This window comes from Callorhinchus milii, unplaced genomic scaffold, assembly GCF_018977255.1.
Source record: "Callorhinchus milii isolate IMCB2004 unplaced genomic scaffold, IMCB_Cmil_1.0 Scaffold5, whole genome shotgun sequence".
Taxonomy (NCBI): Eukaryota; Metazoa; Chordata; class Chondrichthyes; order Chimaeriformes; family Callorhinchidae; genus Callorhinchus; species Callorhinchus milii.
In genome coordinates, this window is record NW_024704746.1 from 47,158,661 (window position 1) to 47,181,986 (window position 23,326).

Below are 23,326 nucleotides of genomic sequence, written 5' to 3' on the forward strand. Positions count from 1 at the left end.
TACCAGCAAAGATGGTCACATACCCCTCCTGTCAAGTGGACTTTGACCAGATTAGTACCATCTCTCATATTAATGAACCAAGTGTGAGTACCATTGTAAATCTGGGGCCATAGATTGCCTTCTAATTTTTTAAACCTAATATTTGTTCTAAAATTAATCAGACAAGGAGGGTGAATCTCTCCCTGATGACACTTTATGTTTTACTGATTATGGCCAAAGCCTCATGCACGAGCTATTCAATAAATTGAAGTCCCCAAATGATGCCTTAACATTGAATGATGGCACAGCATAGCAATCACCATCTGTGCCAACCATTGTTGATCTATATACACTGTTTCGGTGTCAACCTCACTGAGCCAGTCCGGAACCTTGGCGTCTTGTTTGACCCTCAACTGTCCTTTCTATCCCACATCCATGCCATGACCTGCTCTGCCTTCTCTCACTTCTGTAACATTGCCCAACTCTGCCATTGCCTCTCCCCTCAGGCCGCTGACCCTCATTCGCACATACATTACATCTAGGCTTAACTATGCCAACTTCCCGCTTGTTGGCCTTCCCAACTCTTCCCTCCACAAGCTGCAGAGCATCGAGAACTCTGCAGTTCGTGTCCTCTCCCACAACAGGCTCCGAGACCCTATCACATTTGAGCCTGGCTCCACTATTTCCCCATCTCTCAGAGAATAGAGTTCAAAATCCTTGTCATCTTCCAAGGCCCTCCACAGCCTTGCTCCTTCTTACCCCTGTGACCTGCTAACCCCATATCAACCTGTTCGCACTCTCCGCTCAGCAGGCTCCAGCCTGCTCAACATCCCCCAAACAACCCCACCATCGGCAGTTAGTTCTTCAGCTTCTCTGCCCCCACCCTTTGGAACTAAATCCCCCAGTCCCTTATGTTACTCCCTCCCTTGCTTCTTTCAAAGCAGTCCAGCGCCTTGGGACATCCTCCTGACGTGAAAGGTGTACCTTTCAGTGCTGTGTTATTTGAGTGTTCCGACTTGGAATTTAGTTATTCAAGGCCTGAAATATTTTATAGACTTTGCCTGCTTAAGATGGTTATTTATAAAATTTTACTTCAGGCACGATTTTCGAAAAATTTTCAATTCAGTCATAATTTAGAAGCTACATTTCAAATAGCATCTTGGAAATGGGTATTTTTTCCCCTGAATTTTCATGACAATCCAATGAAACATCTGTTTGTGAGTATTCACTAGATGAAAGCAGGATGGCTTCTGAACCAACCCACTAGAAATTAGGCTGTATCAAGATTCCCCAAATCATCTCTTGTCAAACTCTTAATATGCATCATGGAGAGCAAGTTTGCACTTGAAATGTTTTAGCTATATTCAAACTAAAAAAAGGCAATGTTAAAACCCCCTAAAGCATTCACTCTTCTTGAGTTCTGATTTTAAACCTGACAGAACTCTCAGTATTTTAAAACCCAGAATATTGTGTTTATAATTTGCTGTAATTTGTGTCTATAACTTCAATAACCTGCTGCATTTCACTCACAAAATGCACAGGCACACTTTACAGTATATCCTGTGAAGCGCTTTGAGACGTCTCAACGACATGCTAAGGAGCCATATCAAATGCATGGATTATTATTATTCTGTAACTATTTTCAAACCAGGTGGAAACATTTTTTTAAATATAACAAAAGTCATTTAATGGGTGGAGTAATGAACACTAAGAAAGTAGCAACAATACAACTTTACATATACAAGTATATTAACAATGCTAGAACAGCCAAATGTGTTTTATCATTTGTCTTAATGCAAACAAGCAGGAACATAAAGAATTTTCCATAAACTTAAAAATGTTGTTGTAGATAAGTGAGGTAAGGATGCTACTTTTTAATAATATTGCATCAGATAGAGGTCATTGCTTAATTAGACTATATGTTAAATAATTTAAAGCTACCAAATCTGCTTTAATTAAAAATGTATTAATATCTACATTCTTTACTGTAGATCCAAATTGACAGTTACAGAATGACTAACCCATGTGTTGCATTGAAATAAATTGTAGCCATCGATGGTTATGATTACTATTAAATATGTACGGTACCTAACCATTCCAATACAATGTAAACAATTGTAAACTGTAAATAGATTATTTTTAATTAATTTCCACAAACACTGAGCGTTTCTTTCACTCATTTTTTCTTTCAAACAATATCAGCTCCTTTGCAGATAGTGCATTAACATACAAATGCCTGGGCTGTTGATGTGACAAATATCCCACTGGCTGAATCTGGTATATACAAGTTCTTATTTACAATACAAGGACCCAGATCCATTCAAATAAAATTGATCACCCGTTAATCATGTCTTTTTCTCTGCAACTAACACAAGCTGACAGATACACATGTAAAAAGACGGTTTTGTTCTGTATCAGGTTAACTTGGGTGATTGTAAGTATTTCAGCTAATTTTTTAACCCATAAATGAGGCACTTGCTTTCTTTAATTCCTGATGTCTTTAAAATATCTGTGTGCTTTCTGTTCACAATTTGCAGCTATGATTGGATCCAAGTCTGATTAAACATTTCCAGACTACCAATATAAAGTATACTCCACAATTGTTCATGTTTGTTCTGCAACGAAAAGATGAATCAATCTTAAATACATACCTGGTGTATTTATCAGATGACAAGATTTCAATGTCAGATTTTAATTAAGATTCAGCCTTTTTTACCCTTACATATTATTATAACTACAAGTATATATACACATTTGTGCACAGTGTAAATTGAAGGTTTATGGACGCTTTGGAAAAAATAGCTATTGATTTGGGAAAATATTGCAGGTTATTAAATTGAAAAGTAAATGTTGTAATGTCAATATTATTCAAAACATATGTTTTGTTAAGCTGTTCATCTGATGAAAAGCAAAAATAATTTGTTATAAAGTCAACTCAAAAGGATTGATGTCAATTCATTGCAGCTTCTTTAGGGGAATTTATCAATTGCGTCCAGTTCATAGTATTATTAGGCTGTTTTCTTATTTACAAAGTGTAAAGTACATTTTCAGGTTCTTAAAATAGGGGTGGTGGTGGGAAAGGGAGGTAACCCTCAGCTCCAAATCAAATTAGGTCAGATGCAAAATATTTTGGGACCTCAACTTCAATAAATAGTCAGCAGGCAAGATTCTATCATTAATGCTACACTTGTCAGTCATACGCTGTACATCATTGAGGAGAGCCACAGATACTAAAGACAGCGTTCCAAAACTATGTCCAGTTAATTATATATATTTTTAAAAAGTGATTAAAAAGTTGTTTGTTTTTATTGGTAAGTGAACTTGAGTTTCTGTGTTTTGCTGAAATCCAAACACACGCATTATACATTCACCATATTAACAGTTGCTTTTGTGACTCTCCAAAGCACCCTTTACATTAAAAGTTGATTTTTCATTGATAATTTATTTGCAGACGAACTGATCAACTACTTTGGAGCATTTTCTGCATTTGACATAACAGCACCAGTGAAATTTACAATGGCATCTCTCAATTTGCGTATTCTTGAATTGGTCATAGCCCCGTCCACAGCACATGAGCTTACAGCCATCCATTCCCTCAGATGTCTTGTTACAGAGGCGGCCTGTTGTGCCCAGCGAACCTGTTGTCTCATTCTTCACACAGTAATCGGGGCTCTGGTCAATGTAAACCAGATCATCTGCTGTAGGAGGGTTGAAGCGACTGTTGACCAGCTCCAACTTTCCTTTGCGGTTGATTTTCATGGCAGCAGCACTATCATACTTTTCTTTCAGTAGATCCCCCACCTTCCTGAAATCAGCAAGCTGAAGCCAACATGTCTTCAGACTGCAGGAGCCAGAAACACCATGACACTTACAAGCCACATCAGCCAGATTGTACACAGCCTAAAAAAAGAGATAGAACAAATCATGTTAGGTCTGTTCAAATTAGATTTCAAGAGATTAGTTGACCTGTGTTGAAATATTTATTCTTTACAATAAAATAAATTCTCGTTAAATATATGCCAAAAAATTATTCGTTTTTTTCCCCTTATTTTGAAATAAATTTTGTCTTCCCTTCTTTTGGACCTCTTCTTACCCTCCTTGTGATTGTATCATGCTCTTCTCCCAGGACCCCCACTAAGGCAGCTTAAGAGTCAAGCAAGAATAATAATAATACTAATAATAATGATGTTATAATAATAATCCTTGCATTTGACATAGCATCTTATCACTTCATCAAAACATCTTACAGCATTTCACAGGATATACTGTAAAGTGGTTTGACTGTGTATTTTGTGGGTGATTTATAACTAGAACAAGTTACCACAAAGTATGGTTGAGGCCAGGTCAGTGGACTCATTTAAAAAGCAGCTTGATGTTGTGATGGGAGGATGGAAGGATGGATGTTCTGCAGTAATGAGACCAAAAGGCCTTCTTCATCAAAACCAATCTCATGATCTTGTGACTTGCAGGAGCAGGGGAGGTAGGGTTCAGCTCCAATTGCTAATAGACTGAATCAGGAATTTTCTGTATGGAGAATTGTACAACCAAATCCACTGAGGACCTTTAAGTTTATCTAGTCTTCATAGCTCATTTAGGTCTGGAGGTCAGACTTATTCTTCTCCTTTGTTTTGCCACCACGACATTATGTAGTTCAGCAAGATTTTGGGGGAATTGAATTCAAATAATTTGCCAACATACCCCAACAGTAAGTTTGGTTCCTTGCTGACTCACAATGTTTGAGCATGGAGACTGGCAAGTCAATTCTTTCCACACACCCCTAGGCAATATGTATCCCTTCCATGGAATACTTGCATTCCAAGTGTAAATTTTTTAAAAATTGGTCATTCGTTTCATGGTCATTTGTTTGTGGGACATTGATGTGCGCAATTGTGCTGCCACGTTTGACTACATATTCACTCCTTTTCACAACACATTTCCTGTGAAATATTTTATGAAGCGTTTTGTGACTTCCTTCCAACATAAGACACTATACCAATGCTAGGATTATTATTATTGTCGCCTACTGTTTTATTTCCAATTTTTGATACCTAGCATTTATCTGTATTGAACTTTGTTTGCCAGGTATCATCCTTTTTGTAAGTTTTTGGCTGCGCTTTTCTAAATCCCCCCAAGATTGGTGTCATCTGTGAATTTAATTACCTTCCAATGAAGTCTGCCAACTCAAGTTATTTATGTAAACAAGGAACAGGAGGGGGTCCCAACAAACCCCCCTGAGGAACTTCAGTCAATGTCGATCCTCTTATGATTAGCTGCTTATTCCTTTCCTTTGGCTAGTTAATAATCCATGTCCGTTGTTTAATCTTGATACGTATTGACATTGATTAAAAATAATTCTTACGTAAGATATTAGCACCTATTACACCAAGAATGTCTCAAACAGCATCACAAAGTTTCTGTAAAGTGGAGTAAATCAGTTTTATGCAATTGGCTCAGACAGCAGGGGAAAAAAATCCTCTCTCTTTACCAAAGGATCTTTAACATCCACCTGAACAGGTAGACAAGACTTTGGTTTCACATCTCTCCCAAAGGATGGCATGTTGGACAATGCAGCACCCAACTTAAACGCCTTCGGAAGTCTAATTACATCAAATGATATCTCACTGTTAATTTAGGCTGTCATCTTTTTCAAGAAATAGATGAAATTCAGGCTAAATTTACCCCTTCAGAATATTAATGCATTTTATATAAGGTATTTGCTCCATATATGTCTACAATTTTGTTTAAATAATATGTCATTTTATCATTATCCTTTTTGTGATTTGTAATTTTAACCCAACAACTTTAAATAAGCAAGCTACAATGACATTCAGCATGAGTCTCCCATGGAGCCAGTTCCCTTTCCAGCCCCGAGTTTTGTAAGTTTTTTTTATTCTTTATTTTATAACAGTTTTACAGGATTAAAACAGCAACAAATATAGGTGGCAGGAAACCAATAATTAGAAATGAATCCAAACAAAACCTGTCAAACCTTTTGCAACAGCAATAAGCAGTCAAGGAATAAATGTTTGGATATCCATTCTGACAATTTACCTACAATGAATCTGTAACATTTTAGGAGAGCAAAGAGTATTGTAGACCACAGCTGGAATACAGGAACAGGATGTTAAAGGAAACAATGGTAAAGATCTTTAAGAAAAATAAGGGGTTGCCAAATAAAATGGTGCAATGGGGCCTATCGTCACAAGAAAAAGAGATGATCTTTCCATTGGGGAAGGCAGGTGAGATCTACACAGAAAATCAAGAATATGGGGAAAGAAGCCTATGAAACGGTAGTAATACAATAGGATAACCAAACAAAATCATATCTACATCAAACCAGAACAGTTTTCCCTCCCCAAAGTTTAGTAAAGGAAGGAATACCACACTCAAATGAACTTTTCCAAATCAAGATGGAGAAAATATATTCAGTTCTGATGAAAGGTCATTGATCTGAAACGTTAACTCACTTTCCTCTCTACATAGATGCTGTCTGACCTGCTGTGTGTTCCCAGCGACTTCTGTTTCTATTGAAGAAAATATATAATTTTCCTATTGTGCTATCTTCCATAATCTAGACACAAAGGTCAACCTGATAGTAAAAGGCTGGGAGACATTGATATGCAAGAGAAAGTAGGTCAATCTGGTGCTCCTGATTGATGACTTAATTCCACCAGAAGTCACAGCACATATTGACGTAAATTGGATTATGTTCGAAGATCACCAGTATTCTTTTACCCTAGGACATATCCACAATGTGGGAGAGTGCAGCCTCATCTAGAGTGCCGCCTCATCTACCCTGCAGCCCTGTCATCAGGAAGGTGACAGGGCTGCAGGGTAGGCAGCCATGCTCATGTTGTCTAGTATGGTCATGTAATGAATATATTATCAGGAGTACTTTTTAATCCATAAAGGATATTTTTTCTTCAACGAACGATTTATTCTTGGATTGTTTTAAAAACAGTCACATTTTAGGGGGGATTATTAGCCAGTACACTGGAGTTAATTCCCTTCTCGTTTCCAATAGTGCCATGGGATCTTTAATGTTCACTTGAACTGTCCATACCCAGCACTGCATTGGAATAGCAGCCTAGGCTATGAGTTCAAATCCTGTTATTGGGCTTCAACGCACAACCCTCTGACTCAGATGTAAGAGGGCTACCAATTGAGCCAAGATCACACATTGTTATCCATATTCTTTCTTCCTTGCTGCAATTTTATCTTGACCAGGAAAGGCTATGATATATAGTCTTCAGAGACCAACGGTTAACCTGGTTATTATTGCTCAACATTCAACCCTCTTGAAATATCTAGCAGAAGAACAAGTTATTATCGCCACCTATCGACAACTGTAAAAGTTACACTGACCAGTTTGCCCGACATTTTGAAAATCCTGCCTCACTTCAACATAACAAAAGAGAAACATCATTTTTTTTCTATAAAGCATAAAGTATATAGAGAAATGTTGTTGGTGTTTAATGTTTTAATATTTTGAGTTTCTGTTCCTAATGTTTCAAAAGTAAATTTTTTCCCAACGTTGTTGTATTTTGTTTTACAGTATATTATGTGAGGCAGGACAGGGTAAAGCATTGAGAAAAATGTCAAAATGTACAGATGCTGCAAGTTGTTCAAGGTTCCCATAAAATAGTTTCCTCTGCCTTTTCAGGTCTATTCATTACCAGAATCATTGAAACAATTGTCAGGAAGCATGGTTGAGCTCAAAACACTGGACTTATTTTTAAAAAGCTTGTTCTGGAGGGATTAGCTCAGATGGACCAAAGGACAATCCAAACCAATGTTGTGATCTTGTTGTGATTGCTTTAATTTTGAGTGGCTTTCTTTGAATGTACCTTGAGCCATTTGTAATCGGACTAAGTAATTGTCTTCATGTTACCAGTAATATAATACTATTGTAATTATGTTTTATTTTAAATAAATTGTTCTGATTCTGTTTTGGTAAGATGTTGTAGTAATCAAGGTGAGAACTGCTACCATGGTAGATAGGACTCCTGCCTATTTTGAACACCCAGTGTTACCATCAAGTTCTCCTAGTTCATGAGTAGATGGAAAATATAGATATCTCTCCTCTCCCCCAACAATATGGCTTAGCCATAGCCTGAGAAGAGCCCTATTTCCACAAGTATGACATTTGTCATTTACCACACCAGCCATTCTTTTGGCTGGTCTCGAGTGAGATTGCTAATTTAGTGTCAAATTACAGCAAGTGGTTTGCTGTGGGCAGAGTCCATAAGATTTTCAGTGCAAACTGAGATCAGATTATAAAACCTGAACTAGATTCAAAACCAAGTTCAGAGAATTGAAAGGCCAGTATGACAACATACTACACTAGCTCCTTTCTCCCCCTGTATCAATTACATCAGGAATCCTAACTAACAATCAATTATTATAATTCAATTAAAAACAGAGTGAAACTTTTAGCTGTATAGTGAATCAGATTTAGTGACAACTGCAAGAGCATGTATAACTCGGCACACAAAGACTCCCCAAGTTCAGGAGTACAACAATCCAATAATTTGCACTTATTTAGTTCACAGATCACTCCAGTTTGCATCAACTATTGTGCCATAATAAACAAAAAAAACAACAACTTGCTTCTATACCACATCTCGGAGCACTAACATGAGATAAAAAACATAAGGAAACATAGAACTTAGAAAGGTTTTTCAGCCTATCACATCCAGCCTCCATACGATCAAATAGGATTTTATCTGACTGCAGGAAAGGCTTGTTTCCCCCATCTCTGTATATCAATGTACTTATAAACCACAGTAACATCAGATCCAGATTTGATTTTACAGTCACTGTCCACAGTTTATTTATTTCATTAGTATTTATATCTTCCAAGTTGAGGCTCTTAAGATATTTCTTTCACATCACAGCTTGATTTGCACAATGTCCCTTCTTTGAACTTTTATATCCTCTCCCAAATTGAGCTCCACATGCCCACCACTGCTGTCTTTGCCAGGCTCCACTGGCTTCCTGCCCCCCTCAGAGGATGGAATTCAAGATCCTCATTCTGACTTTCAAATCTCTCACACCCTCAATCCACATGAGGAACATAGGAACAGGAGTAGGCCATTCAGACCCTTGAGCCTGTTCTGCCTTTCTGTTTGATCGGGGCTGATCTATACCTCAATTCCAAATTCTACCTCTATAAGACTTTATCCAATCTGAAAGACAATATGTAAGTGTGAGTTTTTGTCATGACGTATAGCTTATCTAGGTGGCCATTTTTTGCTTGGATGGAAAAGTAACCAATAACTCTGTATATAGACTACTGGGCTGATTTGACAAGGTTTGCCATTGATTTTTTGTTACTCTATCTTGAAAACTCATTCACATTTGATCCGATGGATTTCACTGGCAATTTCTCCAGAGTAGCAACAGTTAATCTTTCATGTTTGCTTTGACACACATGATCAACACTTTGAGAGTTAACTCAAGGGCTAGTTTAAATCTTTCAGAGTTCTGCATCTCAAAAACCTATCACAAATTATGTTGTTGTATAAAATGCCACATCCACAATGTTCTACAAGGCAGTACAGGGAAGTGATAAATAAATCTGATATCTCACTTACTATATATTTCCATTGTTTAAATGTGGCTCACGTGAATATTTTTGTTTATCACCAAGCATTTTCCTTCTCGTTAACATTGGATTTAACATTGTATTTCTTTATATGCTAACCATTATTTCCTCCACTGAGAGACTATTACTTACATTGCTAATTGCTCCAAAATAATACTGAAAATTGCACATTTCATAATAACCCAACTTAATAATAAGTAATCCATTGATATTTTAACAAGACATCCATCATACACATTAAACAAGAAAGAGCTACATGCTGTTTTTCCACTTGGAGAATTAATCAATGTAGCAAGTTTAATAATTGTTTAATAATAATTCTTGCATTTGATATAGCACCTTATCGTCTCTTCAAGAAGTCTCAAAGTGCTACACAGAATATACTGTAAAGTGAATTGACTGTTTATTTTGTGGGCAAAACGTGGCAGCCAATTGTGCACACCAAGGTCCAACAAACAGTTGTGCAATAAGTAACCAAACTGTTATTTTTTTTAAGCGATTATTATCCCAGAAAAGTGATCCACCAATCAACGAACAATTGTTTCCTACTTACTTCTTGGTAAACAGAGGCATGCGGAGTAAGGAAACCTGTCTAACGTTTCGCCCTGCCCAGCAATAGAACCTAGGTCCTCTCGCTTGCAAGGCGAGTGCTCTAACCACTGAGCTACAGGACTCAACAATATATAAGCAATAATAATAATACTTACATTTGATATAGCGCTTTTCACGTTGGGAGGACGTCTCAAAGCGCTTCACAGAACACACTGTAAAGTGAATTGACTGTATATTTGTGGGTGAATATATAAGTATATAAGAAACCCAACTGATTCCAAATAAATATCTTCATGTTTGTAAAAGAAACTAACTTCAACTTTGTGAGTGTTTACATTTATGAACTAGTGTTTTGTTCTCAATTCTCTTCAACTGCAGGAATATGTCTAATGGAAAACTTGTTAGAAAGGCGAATTGAATGAATTTGAATAGGATGCGGCATTTTGCAATAGATATTGTGCAGTAGAGCTAGGTGGCATTCGTAATTGTGGTTATTGCACAATTAACCCTTGAAAGAAAACTGCAATAGGTCTGACTACAATAGTGGTTAGCTTTGTTGACTTCCTGATGTTGGTGGAAATAAGCATTGCCATTAAATGTAACAGCTGGACAGTTAGTCACTTTCATTCTATCTTATGGAGATTCAGACCTATTGGAAACAATGATTGTGAAATAGTTGTGAATTTTGGTGATCATGTACAGAGAACAGTGCATATATGGCAATGATAGAAGGCAATAATCTCATTGAGGGTTGAAGATTCATGTCATAAACAAAGATAACTCAAGTAGTTTATTCTTTTTAAGTCTGTTATGCTGTTTTCTGAATGTATTTGGGTTAAATCAGGCCTCATGATTCACTGGCAGATTTGTCAGGACCAAACTAAAGCCTATCTTTCCATCCTCGCCTCAGCCAATTCATCTTTCCACTTCAGGATCATCTTGAAGTATAGTCCTATAGCTTAGTGGTTAGAGCACTCGCCTCGCAAGTGAGAGGACCTGGGATTGATTCCCATGCCCCATCCATCCTGTCCTGTATCATCTATATGGGATAGCGAGAATGTGGAACTCACTCCTGGAAGCTGTGTTTGTGGCATTGTATTTAAGAGAAAACTTGATGTGTAAATGAGGGAGAAGGGGATAGAGAGGTTATAGAAGAGCGGAATAAGAGGGGTTAGTGGGGGTGGGAGGGAATCTAAACACCGGCACGGTCTAGTTGTGTTGATGGCTTGTTTTCATGCTGTATCAGTCTACATAACCTTATTTGTCAAAGTGATACTGCTTTGTAACACACCTCAATTAATATCCTAGCCTCAATTTAAGAGATGCTGTGTTGAGATTGCTTTGTTTTTCATAAGACAGGCCTATTGCAGTTTTCTTTCTGTTGCATGCGACCCCTCTTATGTTTCATTGGAACAAATTGTACTCTGCATTTTTAAATTATTGTGCTTGGTTATTGTGCCATAGGTCTTGTTTTATTATGTTTGTAAAGTCCTCACAAGATCATGAGAGGTTCAGACAAAAAGTCTTTCAACCCATTAGACTCCAATATATCAACCACATTATTTTCCCATTATAGTATTAAGATGTTTTTTAAATTAGTCTTGATTTCAAGGGAACCACCCTTCCAAGTTGCCTGACGCATGAATTGCCTCTGTGGAAAGAAAGCATTTGTGCTATGTGCTACATTTCTCCTTAACAACCAAAGCCCTTTTGTCTCACTGACCCGGTACAGTTAAACACATTGCTTTGTGCTTACAATTTCTTTCATTTTTTAGGTGTCTTATTTTTCTGTAGGAAGTTCCGTCTGAGACCACCTCTGGGACCTCCAGCCATGTCCCTTTCTAATCTCATCTTTACCTGCTTCTATATAGTCTTGTATTCCCTACTCCCTTTTAGCTTTCTATACATAATTATTTTTCACGAATTTCTCTCTTAATTGCCCACTGATCTATTTCAGAGCATTTTTATTTTAATTTTCTTTGCAGCACTAGATTTAGGCTTGTGCTGAATTCTGTTAATATTTTATTAAAACAGAAATAGTGAGTTGCAGTTTTCATTTTGTGTTGGGACATGTTCTTGCTAGACAAAGTATGAACAGCTACTGATAACGCGGTAAACAACTGGGATATAAAAGTAATGTAGACATCACTCATTCTTCTTTACGAGGGCCGGCAGACTTGCCGCCCAAGGTTCAGAGGTTCAAGCAAGAAGACAAGCCACCTACAAATTAATTTGGGTTTAGTAGATGAAATTTCTGAGAGCAGTTGCTCAGTAGCTGAAGCAATGCCAGACTGAAGCCAGGCACTGAAAGGTTTGAGGTTATGTCGCACATTGGGTTCAGGTTGGAGTCAGTTTTGGAGCGAATTCAATCTCTGACAACATAAAGAATAAAGATACCATTTGAAAATTTTTTAAAAATCCCATCATTTAAAAAGGTATACATTTCAGTTACAAAAAAAAAAATTTGGTCTCTCAATCCACGACTGTTTGTGTGATACTGCTGTGCGCAATTGGCTGCCGTGTTTCACCCACAAAATACAGTCAATTCACTTTACAATATATTCTGTGAAGTGCTTTGAGACGTCTCAACGACGTGATCAGGCACTATATTAAATGCAAGGATCATTATTACAACAAACTTTACAAATTCGAGAGAGTTTTACAAACTGTACAGATGCTACAAATTACCTTAGAATTCAATCTTAGTTACCAAGAGAATCCTTGTCTGCTGCCTACGAACTCTGATACTGTTACCACGTGACATATTCTACGTTAAGCATAGTATAGCAACAAATTACATTTGTAAATCGCCTTTCACGTTGGGAGGACATCCCGAAACACTGGACCATCAAGGATGTGCATTCGAGCTGGGGATTGGGAGTATTATCTATTGTATCAACATGAAAATATATATGTCCATAATAAATGAGCTGTGAATCATAGAAAACAAGTGGTTTCTTTTCTCTTTTTTTCTTGAGTTCCCAACTCCATACTTTGTCTTATCAGAACAGGCTGATTCTATTCTGGCTACACCTTAGTGAGAGGCCTTACTGAGTGCTTAGTTCTACTCTAGCTGACGCCCAGGCCTTACAATGTGGTTATTCCATTCTGGTCATTCCTTCCAAAACCAACAAGGATAATAATAAAACAAAGTGAAATATTGAATTGCAGTTTCAGAGATCCTATGTTGGTGCTTCAATAAAGCTAATAGTGTGACAGTTTTAGTACATTATTTGGTGAGTGCTTCAAAGGAATATTTCAAGAAAGAGATAAATATTCTTGTGTCGGTGAATTTTCTCTAGAATTTAGCATTTATTTCAATCAAATTACATTTACAGGTTAATTTTTAATTTTTATACATAAAGTAAAACATCAAGATGGTTCCAGCCATTATAGCCTCTTGTGCTTACTTTTAAATCTGTATAACTGCCAGAATAAAGTAAGGTATTTTACTGCACACAATGCCAGCACTTGATGCAACAAAACTTCATTTATAAAAATATACTGCTCTCTTGACACACAGTCTTTCAGATGAACAATAAAAAGTATTGTTAGCTAGATGGTAGGATATTCATATATAAATTGATTTATAGTTAGGTCATTGATCATTATTGAAGTCAAGGAATATTATACAGAATTCAAAACTCTTGTGCCACTTTCAGGCAACTCAGTATCCTGAAAATGCAGAAAGATTCCAAAGAATACAAAAACATAAAATACAACTGTCTGGCAAGCTTTCCCACTGCTTGTCCAACTAGGACCACCCTACTCATTAGAGTTTTGGCTTGCAGGGTTAATAGGAGCTGAGTGGGAGGATTCCCTTCCCCCAGTGACTGATCTACCCTTCCAAGTCCTGCCAATGAGCCAGGTTGGCTGTGCTGTCATCAGCAGTGCTCTGGAATACTGCAGACCCGCCTGGCTCAGGAACCAGACTATTGGTTCAGCCAGAGAGGACCTTCTTGATTCCAGTAATTTTTGCCAAACATATCAGCTTAGAGCAGTTCAGGTCCAAGGAGACCACGCTTACCTTCCCCCACCCCACCCCCCCCCCCCCCAGGATGATAGCATAAAATAAAATTATGTCTATCTTAGAGTAAGTTTTATTTATTACAAGTTAGTTTTTTTTAATTTAAGAAAATACCAGTTTCTTGCAAATGTTATAATATACTATTTTTCTTTTCATGAACAATATTTTATTAAATGGTGAGCTCTATTACAATAGAGTATGGGTATGTTAAGACAGGTTTGCATTAATAGAACAAGTCGACGTATTGGTGTTTTAAGTCCTGTTATCCTTTCTGTTTGCATCTCTAATGGACAGATGGTTAACATTAGCAACAAGCCAACTCTTAAGTTGTATACTGGTTCAAAAGGAACTAGATTTAATTGAAGAATAACAAAACTGCTTTTATAAGAGGCATCACAGTATGTACTCCTCAGATTTATAGGAATGTAAAACATTCCTATAAATGCGATACTTTTAGAAATCTCCAAAGTTCTGAAGAGGAAACAAGATTGGCATTTTGCATGCATCCTCATCTCTTTAGTGCCCAACAAAAAAGTGAATTGAAGACACAAAGATATGTCATTCTAAATGAAAATACCGTGATAAGGGAAGACTGAAAGTTGATAGATTGACAGATACCTAGAAATAGAAAACTAAATAAAATAGGCTGGCTAGTGAGTACTTGTTTACACTGGTGATCACTTAGCGCGTTTTCAAAATTGTTCAAACAGCTGAGTTTCTTATGGAAACTGTGATCTATATACATTTTCAATTAATAAAATAATTAAAAGCTTACAAAGAGCATTTTATCTGACTGCAATTAATAACGCAATAAAACTGTCCACTGAGCTATGCCGAAGGCATAGTAGGTGCAACACTAGGCCAAATGATAATACAATAATAATCCTTGCATTTGATATGGCGCATTATCAAGTCATTGAGATGTCTCAAAGCACTTCCTAGAATATATTGTAAAGTGAGTTGACTGTGTATTTTGTGGGTGAAACGTGGCAGCCAATCGCACACAGCAGTGTCCCACAAACAGTCGTGGATTGAGTGACCAAATGAGGGATTATTATCCACGGAAAACAATCCACTAATTGACTAACAATCGGGTTCCTACTTACTACTAGGTGAACAGAGCTGTGTGGAGTAAGTAAACTTGCCTAAAGATTCACCCAGCCAGAAATCTAACCAGGGTTCTCTTGTTTGCCAACAGCATTTTATCTGATTACAATTGATAATGTAATAAAACTATCCACTGAGCTACGCTGAAGGCATAATAGGTGCAACACTGGGCCAAATAATAATATAAGAATCATTGCATTTGATATAGCGCCTCATCACGACAGCAAGGCTGCATGTTCGAATCCACTTTGAAACTGGGTTTGCTAATTTCTGCCAGGCAGCAATTTGGGTGCTAAAATTAGTCTCAGTATGCCTGGGTCAGAAAGAGAAAACCAGCCATAGTTCCTACTCCTGATTGCTAACTAGAAGATGTGGATTTGGGGGTGTCTCGTAAGGGCAATATCAAGCTCAGTTCTGATGCTCCCATGGCTATATTGCCTGTTATTCACTGTTAAGACTCAGAAATGAAATAATGTTGGCTTAGTAAGGCACCCCAGGGCAAATGTTACCCTTGGAACCATGCCCCAGGAGAAGAAAACTTGAGTCAAAATATATTATGGATGGGAGATGATTAAAGAAGAAAATTGGTGGAGAAAAAAAAGTCAAAACCCTGTCCATCAACCGATGAATTATTATGCATTAATGTAGACTGAAATAGAGGAGGTAGAAATTCTGAACAGAGAAATGGAAAGATTTCATAAATTAATAGACTGACATAGTTAGAAAGACAGATTTATTACAGGTGGCAAAATTAATTTGGAATGAAGAAAGCCCTTCGGCCCATTTGATCTCATTCTTCCAGAATAACCATGTTACCAGCATCAAGCTTTTTTTTAAAAATGAGTCCAACATCCTGGTCTCCACTAACCTTCCTGGTAACCTGTTCCATTCGTTAATTATCTTCAGGGTAAAGAAATAGGCATCCGGCCTAAAATTGTCCTTTGTTACTCTAAACCTGTGACCTGTTTTCTACTGTGTTGGGTGCATGTGTAAATAAGGATTGCAGATGGGATCATCGAGTAAACATCAAAATAGATGGGTGGCTGGGCAGGCAGCTGGAAAGACAGATAAGGCTTTTGGGAAACAGATGGAAAATTATTCATGCCCCAAGATGTGAACTAAATGAAAAAAACAGACCCAAAAAGCTATTTCTTACCCTCCTGCCAGCTTCGTTGTTCTGCAAGTTCATCAGCGTCCTAGAGTGCTCCAACGAGCCTTTTGGGTAGTTTTTCTCCCTCTCCCTGGCATCCACAAATTCTTTGGCAAATCTGTAACCATATTCAGCATTGTCCCCGCAGCCTCCCCATAGCCAATCGCGAGGCAGGTCCTTAGGTCTAGCAGCACGGCTGCATCCACAGGTTGAGAGTTCCCCCTCACGGCAAGCCCGGCTTATGGCATTCACAACACCAGCTGCTGATATAGAGTATGTAAAGGCAGTTTCCCGGCTTCCTGCAACAGAGCAAAACAAGGCATGATCAATACAGACATATCATGTTTGCTGGGATACCACCTCATTTATTGTGCAAACTTATACCAGTATAGTTGTTCCAAAATATGCATGACTAGTTCTGGCCACCGCTGTTCCTCAATCTCTAGAGAAGGTCTCTTAGAGGACAGTAATGCCATCACTGGAATACAGGTTAATTTCCACTTTTCACCTGAAGACCTATATGCCACTGTCTCAAGGATCAGCATGAAAATTCACTTCAGGTATTGGTAGTCAACATCTATACAAATGATTGCACCATTTTATTCATGCAGCAGGTTGCTAGCAGTGTTTTACCATATATGATAAAAGTACAATATAGCCTGCAAAAGGGAAAGTAACAACAACAACTTGGATTTATATACCACCCACCACGCTGTACAGTGTCTCAGAGCGCTTCACAATAACGGATCCCGGGGCCGAGGGAGTTCCAGAGCCTTGGGGCACAGTGGCTGAAGGCACGGCCGCCGATGGTGGAGCGGAGGATTCAGGTGACAAGGAGGAGGCCAGACTCGGTGGAGCAAAGGCAACAACAACAACAACAAGATTACATTTGTATAGTGCCTTTCACGTCGGGAGGACATCCCAAGGCGCTGAACAGAGTACAGCATTTCAGACCCGAGCTGGGTTTGGGTGGGGAAGAGAGGGGAAGGTGGGTGGCTGATGGCATGGTCGAAGAGGTGGGTCTTGAGGCGGAACTTGAAGGAGGCTAAGGAGGAGACGAGGTGGAGTGACTGGGGGATGGAATTCCAGAGGTTAGGGACAGGGTGGCTGAAGGCTCTCCGGCCAATGGTGGGGCGGGTGGGTCGGGGGATGTGGAGCAGGCCAGAGCCGGCTGAGTGGAGGGAATGGGGGGGTTGGTAGGGCGTTAGGAGGTCGCAGAGGTAGGGTGGGGTGAGGCCATGGAGGGCTTTGTATGTGAGGACCAGGATCTTGAACTGGATCCTGTGAAGGATAGGGAGCCAGTGAAGTCGGGCGAGAGTGGGGGAGATGGGGTCACAGAGTTTGGTGCGGGAGAGGCTGCAGAGTTCTGGATTATCTGCAGCCTGTGGAGGGAGGAGTTGGGAAGGCCGACAAGCAGGGCGTTTGCATAGTCGAGCCTGGAGGTGATGAAGGCATGAACAAGAGTTTCAGCGGCCTGAGGGGTGAGGTAGTGGCGGAGTCGGGTGATGTTACGGAGGTGAGGGAAGGCAGAGCGGGTCATGGCTTGGATGTGGGGAAGAAAAGACAGTTGAGGGTCGAACAAGACACCTAAGTTCCTGACTGGCTTGGTGAGTTGTAGTGTGGAACCATGGAGGTTGATGTTGCCAAAGCCTGAGGTGCTGAGGCGGTGGCGCGAGCCAATCAAGAGGGCCTCAGTCTTGTTCACATTCAACTGTAGGAAATCTGCCCTCATCAAGGACTTAATTTCCGACAGGCAGTCTGTCAGGACAGCAGTGGTCCTGGAGTTGAGGGTGGAGGCAGAAAGATAGAGTTGGGTATCATCCGCATACATGTGGAAGTTGACCCCATGTCTGCAGATGATGTCACCAAGGGAAATATTGTTGTGAGGAGAGAGGAGGTCAGAGATGTAGGGGTGTGCAGAGGAGTGGAGGGATTTGAAAACAAGAGCGAGGATCTTGAAATCGATCCTCTTTGGGACAGGCAGACAGTGCAGTCTGGCAAGGACTGGGGTAATTGGGGAGCAGAGTTTGGTGCGGGTAAGAATGCGGGCAGCAGAATTCTGGATGACCTGGATTTTATGAATGGTAGTGGATGGGAGACCGGCGAGGAGGGCATTTGAATAGTCCAGCCGAGGTGACAAAGGCATGGACCAGGGTTTCGGCGGCTTTTGGGGTGAGATATTGGTGGAGACGGGCGATGCATCAGAGGTGGAAAAAAGTGCTGGTGAGGGACCGGATGTGGGGGAGGAAGGATAATTGGGGGTCGAGCCTGATGCCTAGGTTGTGTACGGGTTCGGAGAGTTTTAGGGGCAGGTCGGGTAATTGCAGGGAGAGGGCTCCAACCAGACTGATTTGTTACTAGACACCCTGTCAGTCACAGCAGATGCACTTTTTTGCCAAAGCCCCTCACATGAGGACATTGATTAAGAGTTGTCGTTGAGCAAGCCTGGCAGGCAGCATTGGACTTCGACTACTAGAACATAAAGGTAGCTTACAAAGCACAAGCTACCCTATTCGTGACTATCCTCCTGGGGGGAGGTGAGCAGGGTCTCATTGGTGCTGAACAGGCTTCGAGATGACATGATTGATTACAGAGTCCTCTCTGTAGTTCAACTCCTGAGCCAGGCAGGTTCACAGTACTCGAGCATACTGCTGATGACAGATCAGCAAGCCTGGCTCATCAGTAAGAGCTGAACTGTGGTGGGTTTCCTAATGTGTCAGATATGTTGCTGATTAAGAAGAAAACTGGGATCAAAAGTCATCATTCCCCACCCCAAGCACATACACACGCGCACATAATACAGAGGATGGAACAGACGGCCAACAAATGAGATGCTTCTGCATCGGATAGTTCCTTCAAAATAATTGGAGTAAAAAAAAGATTCACCCAACATGCACCACAGGCTTTGGTTTGCAGGGTGAATGGCTTGTCTAAACCTTCAAGGGTATCCTGGCTTAGGATGGACCTGCTTGTTTTTTCTCGACACATCTCCAAAACTAGTTCAGCCCCAGAATAATCCTGATTACCTCCCTATAAGGAGGATATATTATTTTAAAATCAAATGTTCACAGGCCCTGTTAAATTATAATATTTTACATAATACAGGCCTCACTTTACAACTAACATCTTACAGTCTCTGATATAACAGTTTATGGACAATGCCTCTGATGGGAATGGAATTGTCAGAACAACTTTGTATGTATTTGTGGTTGTTTAAACAAATGGAAATTACGCAATGGACCTGAGACCCTCTACAGATCCCAACTGCCATGATTTACTCTTGGGACGTCAACTGTCTGGCAGCATCTCATGGATCGAGGCTTAAATAGCTGTGCTTAAAGGACAGAGAAGAAAAGTCAGTACAGACCTGTTATTCCAGAGTTGTAAATGATCTCTCAGACATCTACATATTTGATCTCAGTTCTAAATTGTCCTAAAATCCACCCTCCCTTTCCTCCATTTCTAAAGTTACATGGCAGGATCTACATAACCAGGCCCTGTTCCAGCCTAAATAGATACATTTCACAAAGCTTAGTTTCTCCATGGATGTGCTATTCATAAAACCTTAGTGCTTCCATACTAGTATACAATGCTAAAGGGTATGCCCAAAATAGCAATCCCTTCTGTCCAATTATGAGCTCAGACGGCCGGACTCGCAATACACATGCCTCTTCCAGAATTCAGTGCAAATGAAAATAATAATAATAATTCTGTATTTAATATAGTGCGTTATCATGTGTCTCAGCGTCTCAAACTGCTTCACAGGATTTACTGTAAAGTTAGTGACTCATCTGAAGCATGGTACCTTTGACAATGCGCTTCCAGTGTCAGCCTAGACCACAAATTCAGAATCTCAAGATGGGGCTTGAACTCATCATGACCTTCTGACTGAGAAGTGAGTGTCACCAACTGAGCCAGCCTGACACCCAATAAATTTACTGAGCTGAATTCCAAACCAATGAGTTTCCTGCTGTTGTCACAAGTCACCAATACTTTGTTCAAGAACCAATACTTGCTGAAAGATAATCCCTGAAGCACTTCACTGCAAAAATATGTAGCAGTGTCTAGTCCCAGATCTAAAAGCAAGGTTAATTGCCTGAGGGATTTTTCTCCACCATTAAGCACCTCTCATTAATCCCCCAGGAATCTAACAAAGAATCTCTTGGCTAGACCCTTTGATGAGCAAACTGGGGGGAACAAATGTTACCATCTGAACCTAAGGTTTTTATGGGCACTTCAGGACACAGCACAACACAGCCTTAGTCAGAACCCCATCTACATTTGCCATACATTCACATCTATCCTTATTTGGGTAATGTGCTCTTGAGGCTTCATTGTCAAGAGGTAGTTAGAATAGATATCACTATATTCTTAGTGCATTCCAGGACCTCAGTTTGTTTGTCAAATAACAGAATTCCAAATATACAGTCATTTCGCTTTACAGTATATTCGGCAAAGCCCTTTGAGATGTCTCAAAGGCATGATAAAGCGCTATATCAAGTGCGAGGATTATTATTATCATTATAATTCTAAAATTAGAGTCAAGGTAGGACATGACATTTTAGGTTAAAAAAAATCTTCTTACCTCCAAGTATACTCCCTAAACCCAGAAGATCACATTGCAGCAGAACACAATCTTTGTGTTTTTATTTGGACAATAACATCCATTTTTGTATTCAAAGTAGAACTCGAGGTTGCATGGAAATAGATTTCTCTGCAATTTATCATCAGCCTGAATGGCCTTTGTCGGTGCTGTAAATTTCTCTGGCTCCAAATATTAAAGATGTATCAATATGGGTTTTTTTCTCTTCAAAATAGATATATGCGTGTGTTTCTTCCTGCCCCATCCCCAATTCTAATGGTGTTTGTTGAAGAAAGTCAAAGCAGAGAGACAAAAGTAATCCCTCCTGGGTTTATTAGCCAAAGTTCTGGTTATCCTGGCTGGCAGTACCTCCCAAACTCACTATCTCACAAGTGACTTTCTCTTAGTTGTCAAGCCAGGTTCTCCAAATGGATCCAACTGACCTCTAATTGACAGCACAGTTATACATAACGTATATCTGCTAAATTGGAGCTTTCCATAAGCTGTGCTAAACTTATTTCTAAGTATCTGAGAAACCATCCACCAAGATGGCATCATTACAATTTCCCGTGATGAACTCTCTGTATGTTCTTTGGGAGAACATTCTTTGAAATCACACTGTATGAAGGCAGTTTGGGAATTATGCCATGCCTGATCATGCTGTGTCCTTGTCTGGGACCTCAATAGCCTTCTGCACAAAAATTATGTACCCAATATTTAATCTTTTATTATGCACTTCACTCTCCAATTATGGAAGAGTGTGCCTTCACTTTTAGATCTTAAGATTACCAAGACTTAGACTCTTGTCGTCAATTAGTTATATATTATCTGGCATTCTACTTAGGCAGTTCTTACCCCCATCCACATCTGACACCCAAGATGTCTTTCATCCACCAGCAAATAAATCCAATCTGGACAGTCATTTCCACTAATTGTTTGCCTGTTGGGACAGTACCTTTTTTGTACTGAGAAATAAACCTCACAGGCTCAAAAATGCTTCACAAATTGAGCTAAATCCTTAGGGAACCCATCATAAAACTAAAACATAGCCAGGTGGTTGATAGATTGTCTCCTCCACTGACACTATAAAATCATGACATCTTAAAGGGATATTTCCCTCCAATTTTCCTCTGTATTTTTGGTTCCCGTCAGTAACAAAACAAGGGATGTGTGAAGGATGCCATTTTCCCTCAATTATGATGACAGGCCTGGGGCTATTACTTGGGGTTCCATATTCAACCCCAAATTAATGCTGTACTAAGAAGCATGGATTGTTTTGTAAATCATTTCAATAACCATTTTCAGCATTTTAGTCAACGTCTTAAGGGCAGTGGTGTACACAACAGAGAAAGTGGAAATTATCAACTTTGAAATTAACTCACGGTGAAACAAAACATTTCAATACTGTAAATTATGTACGCTAAAATCCCACTATGTGATGCATTGACGAAAAGTTGAGGGCCCCAAGATCTATGAATTAACATTGCCTGGCCTGCCTTTTCTATAACTAGAACAACATGAAAGAGTTCAGGAAAAAAAACAATAATTGTCTCAGTTTCCTAACAGAATGGTTAAGTTGATGTTTCTTCTGTGTAAAAAAAATGCTGCACAACTTTATTTTAGTTACTCCAAAAAAAGTTTTCCTCACTTTCACTTCAATATGAAAACATGACTATGACTGAAAAAAATCAGATTCTACACATCCTAATCCTTTTGCAAATGTGTGTCATTGTTTGTTATTCAAACATTGGTGTCTCTTTGACCGTGCCTTCGATCATCTTTCCCTTCCCCACGCCCCTCAGCTCCCACACTCTACCATTCCCCCACCCCACACAGTCAGGTGTCAAGCCAGAAATGTTTAGCAACTTGGGATGTCCTCCCAATGAAAATAAGGACAGCAACTTGCATTTATATAGCACCCTTCACACGGGGCAGGATCTCGGAGTGCTTAACAGTGGCAGAACCTTACACCGAACCAGGGGGAAGGGAAGAGGTGACTATAAGAACGCTCAAGAAGGAAGGTCTTCAGTCATGATATAAAAGAGGGAAAGGAGGAGGCAATGCGAAGGGGTTGAGGGAGAGAGTTCCAAAGCTTTGTGGAAGGCGCTATATAAATGTAAATTTGTGTTGTAATTTGTAATGTATTATCTAAGTTTCAGTATTTTGTAAAGGGATTCCTTCATAGTAATGTGAATCGTATAAATTGCAGTGTTTTCTGGTAATCAGATGAATATCGTATCAACCTGATATATTGTGGTAACTTCATTCTACTTAAGGATGCAACTTTTGCAAGTTAATGTAAAATTCTAATGGAAATCCATA

At 39.3% G+C, this 23,326-nt stretch overlaps 1 protein-coding gene across 2 annotated transcripts in view; it reads right to left on the reverse strand.

Moving 5' to 3' along the window:
* Nucleotides 1–1,672: 1,672 nt before the first annotated feature.
* The window catches only part of wnt5b (wingless-type MMTV integration site family, member 5b), an 82,870-nt gene continuing 61,216 nt past the window's right edge, over nucleotides 1,673–23,326 (reverse strand). For both annotated transcript variants that reach the window (XM_007898507.2, XM_007898506.2), the window contains exons 4-5: nucleotides 16,429–16,721; nucleotides 1,673–3,879 (exon numbers count right to left, since the gene is read on the reverse strand). In XM_007898507.2, coding sequence (XP_007896698.1) covers nucleotides 3,421–3,879; nucleotides 16,429–16,721 — 752 coding nt within the window. In that variant the 3' untranslated portion in view covers nucleotides 1,673–3,420. The remainder of the gene's footprint in view (nucleotides 3,880–16,428; nucleotides 16,722–23,326) is intronic.